Source organism: Hippocampus bargibanti, linkage group LG07 (assembly GCF_051943395.1).
Source record: "Hippocampus bargibanti isolate YZ-2025 linkage group LG07, ASM5194339v1, whole genome shotgun sequence".
Taxonomy (NCBI): domain Eukaryota; kingdom Metazoa; phylum Chordata; class Actinopteri; order Syngnathiformes; family Syngnathidae; genus Hippocampus; species Hippocampus bargibanti.
In genome coordinates this window covers 22,150,296-22,162,699 of record NC_142740.1, presented here as the reverse complement: position 1 = coordinate 22,162,699, position 12,404 = coordinate 22,150,296, and the positions used below count along the sequence as shown (strand labels likewise).

Below are 12,404 nucleotides of genomic sequence, written 5' to 3'. Positions count from 1 at the left end.
TTTAGAAAGTCCCGCCCCCAGTTCGTGACGTCACGCCAAGACGTCTTGCATTGCTGGAGAATCAAAACAATGGCTTCAGATTCGGAGAATATGCTATCTTGTTACACACCCAGTTATGAATATGTTTGAAATAGTTCTGAAGAGGAAATCATACATGTTTGCAATCGATTAAAGAATTTATTCCATGCCGTTTTGAGGCAACATTGGGGGGAAATATCTCACCCAAAAAGAGGCAGAAAGTGGCCACCGACCTCCTGTGAGGAATGAATCAGCCCGTTTCCACAGGCTGATGAATTCCTTATATGGAGCTTAGGCGCCCTCTTCTGGCTCTTTCTGGTGCCAAACGAGGTTTTCAGACCAAACAAGCATTGACGTGATGGAAGGACTGCTAAAATGTGTCCTTTTTTTTTCGGTCAGGGGCGTTCCAGTGACGTCACGTACGGACTCGTCACCAACTCAAAAACAAGGCTTCCAGAATATTCAGCACGAGTCTTAAAACGTAAAATATAGCTACATGCGGTGGAATCTTTGTAAAATACGCTCAGTAGAAGTCATTTGAAGCCATTTTACAAATTATGGACACAACTTGTCCGGGGACGTCGGTTGTCCTTTAACAATTGTTTTTTTGTCCAAATAACATTTGTCATACCTTCCATTTAACAACCCTCCTCCTGCTGTTACCAAATGGATGGTGTCATGACTGTCAATCATTCTACACCCCTCCCCCCCGAAAAAAAAAGAAGTTGACACTTGCACATTTGCTCAATTGCCCTATGTGTGTGTTGTAAGTTAGCATGTTGGCTTTTTGGTCTTTTTATTGTCTCTTTCAAGTTACACTGTCTTTAACATTTAAGTCAGTGTGTCAGGGAAACTCAGGCCTAACTTGAAGTGAGGTTAAATAAATGCTGCCGCAGCTGGCGATGTCTGCAGGAGGCAGCACCATGAGACCGTGGGGATTATGTAAATATCACGACAAAAGGTCACGTGTGATTGTTAAGGGTTCAACTGAAATGTGCTGGAGTGAGCTAGTAAACACATTGCACTGCTGAAAACATGAGTCTGCTATTTATTGTCCTCTACCGCAGAGGTACCCAATCCCCGGGCCGCGGGCTGGTACCGGTCCGTGGGTCATTTGGTACTGGGCTGCGCAGAAAAAATAAATAATTTACATAAAATGAAAAATGAAAAATTACCAGATTACATCCGTCTATGACTTACTTTTGACGCATGTCAAAACGCTTGTCTAGGTCACGTGACACATGCCGCTAAAATTAGCCCACCATAAGATAGCAAAATGAGTAAAAAACAAATGTCTTATTTTGTTGTATTTATCCGCCGGTCCTTGAAAATATTGTCTGACATTAAACAGGGTCTGTGGCGCAATAAAAAGGTTGGGGACCACTGCTCTCACGTGTAAGAAAAAACCTGCAATAGAAGATCATAGTGTGTCTGTTAGCTCTTTTCAAATCCAGGTGATGGATTTTTTTTGACAGCTGGCACAAGAGCGAAAAATATGTAATGGGAACCAGTGAGTTAAATGCATTGATTAACATGAGTAATAATGTCCTCACTGTAGGATAAAATGGCCAGACACCAATTGTGGTTAGTTGTTGGAGATTGAATGGGAACAATTTAAATCATCAAACATCATCAAGTTGTTCTTACCATTATGCTTACCACACTGTTTTAAAAGAACAAAAGGTATTTTGCATGTCTTGAATCATCTTTAAACAAATCTCAAACCCATCCGCCTTGTACCTTCATGTCGCAATCCTTGTACCCCCAAAATATAAATTGTAATATTTTTTTGTTGTTCTTTTAAAATTTGACCATATAGATTTTACTATGCATTCTGTCATAGAGCTATGATATTTCACATACAATTCCATCTTTGGTGAACTTCAATCTTAATTCACAAACGTTTGGAAATATATCACCGGATTACACTTTTTATTATTGCCATTATATTATCATCGGGAAAGCACAGTAGTCTACTGGTTATTTCCTCGTCACAGTGCAGAGGTGCAGAAAAAGCAGTGTGGGATTTGCATGTTCTCTCTGTGTCTGCATAGGTTTCTCCCAGGTTCTCCAGTTTCCTACCACAGGCAAAAAAACATGCACGGTAGGTTAATTCACTCTGAATTGTCCCGAGGGGTGAGTATGAATGGTTGTTTGTCTATGTCTGCCCTGCAATTGGCTGGCAACCAGTACAGGGTGTACCACACCTACTGTCCGAACAAAGTGGTCTCCAAAATGCTTGTGACCTTTAAGAGGACATGCAGATTAGAAAATGGTCGGATGGATATAATCATTATTGTGATTAGGGAAAGGTGACATATACTAGATAAAGAGGCAGATTCAAAATTGGGACACAATAGAAACCACAGTGAATGTTAACTTATATATCTGCTGGAAAAAAATTATCGATGTAAGATGTAAAAATAACACCCGTGTGTGTGGAGTGACCAACTACGTATATAGATTTAGGGGGAAAAAAGATGAATTAACCAAATTATGAGCTATCAGCCCTATCCAAGCATTATATTTAGCAATACCCACTAAACTGAAACAACATAAAGTAGCTTTCTCTCCGCCTGAAGGCACTCAGTAACAAGGCTACATCCACTCTCCTGACAGTTGTAACTGTCAAGGTTTAAAAGACTTGCAATATATGAAAGGGCTTTTTCCCCCCTGCATCATCGTTTAAATTTGTTTGAGAAGTTTGAGGGTGGCAATGAAACTGTGGAAATGAGCTCAGACCTGAATTTTCTTCCTGTCGAACTCTACCCCACCAACCTCCTGCATTGCTTCAAATCCATGAAGTTGGAAGAAAACATAATGGACATCACATGTGTATCAGTTCCTGGTCCAATTCCGAGTATGGTAAGTGTAAGAACACAAATGCTGCATTGTGTGCAGACATGTTGCCGTATTATCCATCGCCTTTTCATAACTTTGGCTGTTGCTCCCAGTGTCAAAGGTGTTTTTATGGATAACAATAACTCATCTGTACATTTCTGACCTGACATTTTCAGCACCCACTTTGGAAGTGGCCGGGTGGCTTCATGCACATAGACCAGGGGTAGGGAACCTATAGCTCGCGAGCCATATATGGCTCTTTTGATGATTGCATATGGCTCGCCGATAAATATTACATATTATAATACATATTGTCGTTTTTTTCGTCGTTCATTTCCCGTTGGGGCTGCAGTTGGCGGAAAGCGCAATTTTGATTGGATGACACTGACCTAGAATGGCCGAAAGCGCCATGTTGATTGGATGATAGTGGCCGTCATGTTGAAACAGGTAAACGCCCCTTTAAATGAGCCCAACTAGTGCACTTCAGCGTGAATGCACCAGAGCATTAGAGGAGAGAAAATGTTCTGATTCTAATTTGCAATGAAACAATAGCATCGATGAAACAGTCGAATGTCAGTGACATTTTAACAAGCCCCATGTTAACGTAAGCATCAACATACTTCTGCGAGAAGTAGATTGCAGATAGCAAGTGTGGAAGTTTATGAGCCGTGTGCAGGCTAGCTAGCAGTAACTTCGCCTCTGGACCGGCAAATGGAATTTCATTCCGATCGTTTTCCTGGATTTTTACCAAACACGAGGAACGGAAAACCATCCATGTTAACGGTGAGTACTATCACAAAGTTATTTTAAATAATACATTCTGATATTTTGTTGAAAAGTGGCCGCACGTGCGCGTGTGTGTGCGCGCGCACACGCGAGCATTTTGTACGTGCACGCGAGCGTGCGTGTGACTCTCGCTGAAAAACATTTCTCAATATTTTACTTTTATGGCTCTCTTAGTCAAAAAGGTTCCCGACCCCTGACATAGACAGTTTTCTCCATTGTCGACCAATAGTTGACGAACGATTTGTATTTCCCTCTGACAAATACTGAGTTGGATTCTTCTTTTTTTTAGTTACATTATTTTATTTCCATGCTGTCTGCAACACATCCGTTGTGGAATACGAGAGTCAGTATTAGTTTGCAATTCCAAATAATCCCATGACAAATTGACCCTAAAGGAAAAACCATAAGTGACGACATCACATTGGGATAATAAAAAGTATCTCGTGTCTGACAATCTGTGTTGCTGGTGTTCTCTTGTATGTATATGGTGTACATCATCAACTACAGTTGTAGGAAGCTGCACAGTCGGCCTATTTAAATATACACATCCTTTCACCGTATTTTTATTCACGACTGGAATACAATAGCCCCAGGAGCTTGACAAGTATGTTTAAAAAGAGACTAACCCGGTCTTGGAGACTTACTTCCCAACCCTCGCATTGATTCGAACAGGGACGCCCTCATGACCTCTGATTGAGGGTCATGGGAGTGTGTAGTGAGTGGATGAAATACACAGCATGTAAAAATCCTTGCCTGAATTGCATTTTTTTGGACCCATGGTCATTAAGAATCCATTATACGAACACTTCGTGCTAGCACCACGAATATATGATCAACTCCACGTCACAACACGTTTTTGTATTCGTTTTGGATAGTCACTCATATTGGACAGCCAAAACAGGGACCGTCCTTCTCAGTTAGATAGGTCAAGGAAAAAAAACAATGACCACAGACTCAAAATTGAACTTTAATATTCTGCTTTCTGACATCATGGATTTTTAACTAACTAAAGTGATGACTCTCTCTAACACACCCTAGGTATTCATAATCCCTCTACCCCCCTCTGTTGACTCGAGACACCAGCAGGAGTGGTGGGCAGGCTCAGACACGTTTGGCCTCCCTAGGTCTCTGGTGCCAACACGGGATGAGCCAACATACAATATATATACGTATTTTACCGTGTATATATATATATATATATATATATATATATATATATATATATATATATATATATATATATATATATATATATATATATATATATATATATATATATATATATATATATATATATATATATATATATATAAGGGCTCTTAGAAAAAAATATATATATATTTATTTTATTTTATTTTATTTTATTTTATTTTCTAAGAGCCCAACGACCGATAAATCATGTTAGCTGTGCTGTTTTTTAGTTTGGTTTTGCCCAACATTGACCTACCACAATTATCATACCCTTCATAATTATGATACCCTTCACCATTTAACCCTGACCTGCACTCTGCTGTCTGACCCACGGCCTCTTCTTGAGCGTGTTATGTGCATCTGCATCAAAATCATACATCTATTCAGTAGAGCTACTGTCATATAAAAGCGACATATCAGATGGAACAACCTAAATATTATGAGGCCACACTCTCACAGGAAAGCTTGACATTGCTCACGCCCATGGCTTGGTATTCAAGCGGATCACAGAGAGAAATGCTGATAAACAATAGAATAACAATGGACTAATAAGAAACTCAACAATTGATCAAAATTGAGCACCAGTGCTCCTTTGAGGTTCGGCATCCCAATTTGGATCCTCGTGAAATGTTCTCTACGCAAATATCAGAATTTTATCAAACCAAGATGCGCTTAACCCAATTATAAATTGAAGAAGGTCAAAATGGCGAGTAAAAAAATGATAAAAACGGTGAGCATATCTCGATCCCAATCAACAGCAAAGTATAATCATGAAGTTTAGGTGAGAACACGGTGGGCTCTTTTTTTGGCCCATGCATTGGAATTTTACAGACTCTGAAATTCGAGATGAATGTACTTCAGGATTTTTTTTAATGATAATTATTAAACCAACTGCAATGCGTATATTAAACTATGACAAACAAGCATCATGATATGCGGCCACAAAAATACTAAAAATTAAATCAATTGTTATTATTATTCTCTATTATTCTTCTTCTTAATTAATTTAATATTAATATAACAACAACAATAATAAAATAATAATGATAATAATAATAATACCATACCATAAAATAATTATAGTAACGATTATTATTATTATTATTATTATTATTATTATTATTATTATTATTATTATTAAACATGATAGAAATAATAATAAAGACTTTTAATTGGTGTTATTTATGTTGTTAATGGTTAAATGTTAATAATGGTTTTCCGTTAACTAATATATAGGCGAGATTTTTCTTCTTCCGGAGCTGGAAATCTTCCTTCCAATTGATTCAGGACTTGCGATAAATAGCCTTACGCATTGGTAATTGCTCCTTGCTAGAACACTGCAAGAAAGTCTTTCTGCCTGCATCTAATTCGGCATTTTTGAAAGGCTGAGCAGCATCGAACCACTCAATCGATGCGGAGCACATGAATTGACACATGTAGAAGCCTCCACGTGACAATTACACCCGTGCCAACGCTTACTCTTTCATAAAACGAAATAGATACGTATATATATTTTTTTTGGTTTTTTTTCCTCTCTAAACTATTGCCATTTTGTCCTTGCATCACCTCACAAAGAATCCTTAATAGAGCATATTGTAATTTAAATGCATACCTCAATACGTTTTGTTGCTTAATTTGCTTTCCATTGTTATGGAGAGGCGCAATAAAAGCAGCATCTTAACATAAAGAAATCACGTCAGTCGTATCGCGTTCTTTTTTTTATTTGGTTACTTCCTTCATGCTCGCACTGCATAATTAAAACTCAACTTGTTGCAAATGTGATTGAGAAACCCTGCTCAAGATTGGCACGAACCGTGATTATTGTAATAACATAAAAATGATGACGGTGACAAGGATCCCCACTGCCATATACGCGCGCGCACGCACACACACACACACACACACACACACACACACACACACACACACACACACACACACACACACACACACACACACACACACCGTATAAATCATTCGCCAAGCATAAACGGGCCCAGGAAGCTCCCGCGCAGGTGTGATCTCACCCACCTAATGCAACGCTTCCCTTTTGCATGCAATCACTCCATGTTGGGCCATAAATACAGCTTCGGCATACAACGGACCACTGAACTATTTTTTGTCTTACTTATTTGTCGAGGTAATTTGAGTTTTAAAATAAAGAAAGAAAAAAATGCCACCATTTTGTTAAAGGCATCCTGGTAAAAAAAAGACAGTATTGCATGTCACATCCGGACGAAAATGATAAAATCAATGCATGTACAATAAACGTGAAAATGAAAATAACCATCAATGTGAATTAGAATGCCTTGAAACGTTTACAGGCTTCTTAACCCATGTAACGCTCGAGTCTACACGCAGACGAGACATGTAAAACCATCTGAATTCACTTTAAACTGGCCTATAATAAAGGTTTATTTACTTACAGTGTATTTTTGAATTATATTAGTTGTATTAAAACCCCCGGAATCAAACAGTAAAATTCTGTTATTCAGATCTCCAATTTTAGAAAGAGCCAAAAAAACTAATAAATTACTCTGCTAAATATTTTCTCATTGAATGCGACTTGCAAAAACTGCTATCAAATGAGCCTCATTGAACTCAATTTGTAAAGGCGTTGTATGTTTAAATGCCGTAAAATCTCAAACCCACTTCTCTTTTGAGGACACCCGTCATTAAAAATGCGCCACCCCAAACGAGCCGTAACCTTTAAGTCGATGTGAATTTTTAGTTTTTCTTCCTGTCAATGGGGAAGCCCACAAGACAACTTAAAACTGAAAAACTTGGTCTGCCCGAGTAGAATGAGCAATAAGGAGCTCGAAAGAAGGGAGAAGAAGGGAGAGATGAAACCATTAATTATTCCCGGGCTGTGTGACCTCGGGACCCGGGGAGTCTCCAAGTGGGACCGGCTTCCCCCCACACCCCACCCCACGCATGGCTTTTTTTCTCTCCAAGTACAACTAAACAGAATCAGCGTTCACCATTAATCAGCGTGCTGTATTAAATTCTAGTAGGTAAACCCAACTCCGGTACGGTCGGACAGAATTTATGACATTACTTTTGTAGCGAAATCTATCTGAGTGAAATCCATCCGTTTGCAAAGCAAAGGCGCAAACCTGTCGGTGCAATTGTATATGCTTTCAGCCTCGTCTTGTCTACATCTGGAGCCAACTTGAGCGCAGCAAGCCCCAAATCATCCATTCAAACCATGTGTTTTAAAACCCCGATGTGTAATGCTTTTCGCTGTCCTTCAATGGATCACTCATGCGATGGTCTATTACAAATAATGAGCAACTATTTCAAAAGTTCTTTCTTCTGTTGTTTTGTCTGGTTTATTCTTTTATTTGAAATAATCGTTGTATCTTGTATCTGGGAGATGTTCTGTTAAATTTATTGCGCGACGTTCTTATCAGAAAACTTCAAATAAGGCAACGGCGTCTCAGATAAGAGGAGCACATTTCCCTCCAAAAACGTCCGTATAAATAGTGTAAACATACTGTTTCCCCTTTACAGCAGCACATAATGCAATGTATATCGGCTAAACCCCAAAATGATATAAACGGCAGAATTGTTAATTAACTATTCTCACAACTACAGGTCAATACTTACGGTTTAATGGATTGGTCGTGGAATTATTATTTTTTTTTTTCAGTAAAACAAAGGGGGGGGAATCAATCATGGGAAAGACACATTGAACCATTTGCAATAAAGAAAGACACTTATGGCACGGCACAGTCATGCAAGCAAATACGCTCGAGCCAGTGGTCCAACGTCCCACTTTTCACCGGACCACAATGCACTCTTAAATCCAGCATTCATGCCATTCACGTGAAGCCTTTAGTGCCCTCTCTGCCCTTTCAACCACTTTTTGTCTTTTTAAAAGTTTAGAGACGGAAAAAATGAACATTATCTTACATAAATTACCTAAAATAATATTAAAAACTATAACAAAAGTGATTTTATGTGCAGTACTGTTCAGTTATAATTCGTGTTTATATTTATTAAAAGCAAATGACAATATTGCAAAGGAATCCCGTTTCAACTCAAAAATAAATACACCCGTTTATACAATTCTTAAAGTTTGTTTTTTTTCAGATTTTTTTTTAAAATAACAAGTAAACGATCAACCGACTTTGCATATGTTACTGTCTGCACGTGAAAGGGCCAAGCAGATCTAAAGCACTCGCAAAAAAACAAGAGAAGAAGCTTTGTTTTAAGTGAAGTGAGGACCACCACTGACAGCACGTCGGCTCCCCGGTGTGGCGCTAATTCCCTCTAAAAGAGCAAGAAAGCAGCAGCAGGTGACGGCTAATGTTTCAAATATAAAGGGGGAAAGGAGAATACACAAGTTATTTTGTGGTGCACTATAAGTTGGAGCTGAACTCTTCGGAAAACAGATTATAAGTCGGTGGACGTGATAGGTTCGGAACCATTTGAAAATGAGTTTAAGCAAACTGCATTAAACTTGAATTTGAGCGGTGGGAAAATGGATGGATGAAATAATGTCTTACCTTCAACTGCGGTGGCTCCGGGCAGCAAGACGCTGCACAAGAGCAGAATGTAATCCATTGTTATAACGCGCTCATGGAAACAGATCCACGAGAGGGACAGTGTAAACACTCCAAGCACAGTCCTTTCCTTCCAGTCCCAACCTTCTTATGCCCACGGAAACATTCACCAAAACACCAAACGGTGCGCGTTTATAAAAAAGAAATGACACCATCGGGTGATGAAAAATACAACAGCTGCCCTCTTTCTCTCCGTTTTTTTAATATCCAATGCTCCTTTCAATAGAACTAGAGCTCCCGTTACCAGACCTCCACGGGTATCCTCCTTTTCCGCGCACTGAGCGGGTCAACTGCGAGCAGGTAGTCCACCTCAACGTTGGCGCAGTAGTTCCACAATCGGGATTTCCCTTCTGAACAGTCACAGCGAAGCCTCTAAATACACACTACGCCCACTTCTGCAAGGAATATCCTAAAAACACTTTCTGTTTGCTCGCAACAGAGGAGAAATGCGCACTTGTGACTTCGTGTAGTCCACAAAACAAGCACAAAAAACATCAAAAAAAGTTCAGGAGCCCGCCTGCATCCAACAATAAGCGATACTCCAGGAATTGGGGTTGAAATGGTACAGTATTTATTCCCTGAGAGGATTGATAAACGCTGGTCGGTGTTGTGGACCGTCTGCCTCGCTCTGTGCACTGGAATGAGGCACGCAGCGGTAGAGGAACAGGGAGAGAGAGAGAGAGAGAGAGAGAGAGAGAGAGAGAGAGAGAGAGAGAGAGAGAGAGAGAGAGAGAGAGAGAGAGAGAGAGAGAGAGAGAGAGAGAGAGAGAGAGAGAGGGGGGGGGGTGGGGGGCAATAAGGTTGGGCGGCAAAGGCGGGGGGGCTAAAGTGCCATTGACAAAGGTCAACCTTACCATCATGTTTATTGTTAAAATGAAATTAAAGTTGACTTCTTCTCCTTCGACACCAACAAACTGTTGTCTCCTAACTAATCTGCATGTGTGGGATCAGGAAAGCAACGACCCGTTTTCCCTTTTGAGAAACTCAAAAAAGGCTAAAATCCAACAATTTGTCATTTTAGGGAACTACATTGTCAGGAAAATGTTTTAGCTTGAAAGTTATGTTGCGTATTTATGCACTCCTTTGTTTTGCAGTCTGGCACTGTCTCTATCTGACTGCATGACATTCAAACAATCACGCGCTCCTGTTCACAGACATGGTCACACAGCGCCCCCCCGCGGATTGATTTCTATGAGCGAGGAGGAGGAAAAAGAGAAACGGCGTGAAAGGGAATTTCTGTTGATGAAAAAAAATGTCATAATAAAAACAACGGGAGGGCAATGATTTGAGTCCATAGTATGGCAGTGACATAACAAAATCCAACACGATCCTTACTGGATAATCAAGACTATATCATTGGGTCAAAGTTAATTTAATTTCCTGAACATTGGTTTCACAGAATACAAAGATTTTCTTCTGGTTTATTATATACAATGTACCTTCACCACTGCACTCGGGTGCGTGCAGAGAGTGGTTCAGCTCAATAGGCATAACAAAATCTTTTTTTTTCCCCCCTTCCTCGGCTCATGGAGCTACAAAGTGTTTTCCTTTACTGCTAAAGCTGACAGCAGGAGGTGAGAGGGCATCTGCCACAGCCTGAACTTTGCAGCCGTTCTCCCCATTCCCTCATTCACCACTGCAGTTGTTTGGTCGTATCGCTAAATTCCTTCTCAAAAGTGGGTTAAACCATTTTCTTGGGCATTTATCTTCGATTTTCTTTTCACAGACATGACGAGATATAATCATGTTTTCACTGCTTAATGCAGCATAATTTCCCTTTCTTATACATTTGAGCAGATGGAATTGGCGATAAAGCAAAAATGGAATGGCAAAGGTATGTTACTGCTTTTAGGGAATATTTCATCGATGAGTGACCTAGTTTGAATGATCTCGCCTTCTTAAATCTTGGTTGACTGGAAAATCATGAGCGACCAAATTGCACAACCTGCCATCATTTCTAATTATGTTTCATATCGTGTTCTCTGAATAAAAAAAAAAAAAAAGTTGGAAGTCAACCAATAACCTTTGCTCATAAGGATACGTCACTGTTAATTGGCGCAAACTACAGGATACAGGTCACCTTTTCATTTTGAGCTTTATTCTGTGTACATAAACCAGCATTTATGTCATTTTAAGGGAATTCATCGGCTGGAGGTATTTCAAGGAATGAATATAAAGAGGGCAGGCATTTGTAAGGAAAGCAGACCTGTGAAATGTTTCAGGGAGGCCAAACGACTGTTCTGTTAGTGTAAAGTTGAAAGGCGATTGGATGTCATTTCCTGGGAGGTGCGAGCAGACAGACGTAACCATGTGGTCTGTTGTGTGTCTCTTGCACGGATGTCTTAACACGGACTGCTTAAAAACATTTTTAGGGGAACACCAACATTCATGTGTTTTATGTTCAACCGATGTTTCAAGAGTTACATTAAATACATTGTCGAGTAAAGTGGACTCCCAAAAAACATGAGATTGTTTTCCCTCTGCGATTGATCTTTTTCTAACACAACTTTTTTGTTTTGTTGTATAGTTTCTAAAAATATGCAATTGTATTACCTTTATTTATGTTTGTGTTACAATCACCAACAATGAATTAACAACAATTATCGTAATAGTAATTTGTAAATGTGTATAATAATAAATTATTTCTGTATGATAAGAAATAAATAAATAAAGGCAAATATATTGAAAAAGTGACCCATGTTATGATTGGACGGAAACTGGGAAAAAAAAACATTGGGTTCATAATGTGTCTTTTTGGTGACAGGATCTGTGGCCGCTTCAAAGCACACCATCTAAAGACACCAAATCCGGGTTTGGCTGCCTGGTCGCTATTCAAGGCCAGGATTACAAATGCCACCCCTGTCATTTCAACACGCTTCGGATTGCACTGACTCGTAAACAAAATAAGATGACAACTTTCCCAAAATACAGATTTACATTTAGAGCATGTATCTGATGTTTTGTTGTGTATTAGTTTCCGTGATATGACAGTCAGTAATA

General features: G+C 39.4%; 1 protein-coding gene across 10 annotated transcripts in view; it reads right to left on the bottom strand.

Annotated features, from left to right (window-relative positions):
- The window catches only part of ephb3b (eph receptor B3b), a 65,344-nt gene extending 55,315 nt beyond the window's left edge, over nt 1-10,029 (bottom strand). For all 10 annotated transcript variants that reach the window (XM_088999924.1, XM_088999933.1, XM_088999928.1 and 7 more), the window contains exon 1: nt 9,348-10,029. In XM_088999924.1, coding sequence (XP_088856050.1) covers nt 9,348-9,405 — 58 coding nt within the window. In that variant the 5' untranslated portion in view covers nt 9,406-10,029. The remainder of the gene's footprint in view (nt 1-9,347) is intronic.
- Nucleotides 10,030-12,404: the final 2,375 nt, after the last annotated feature.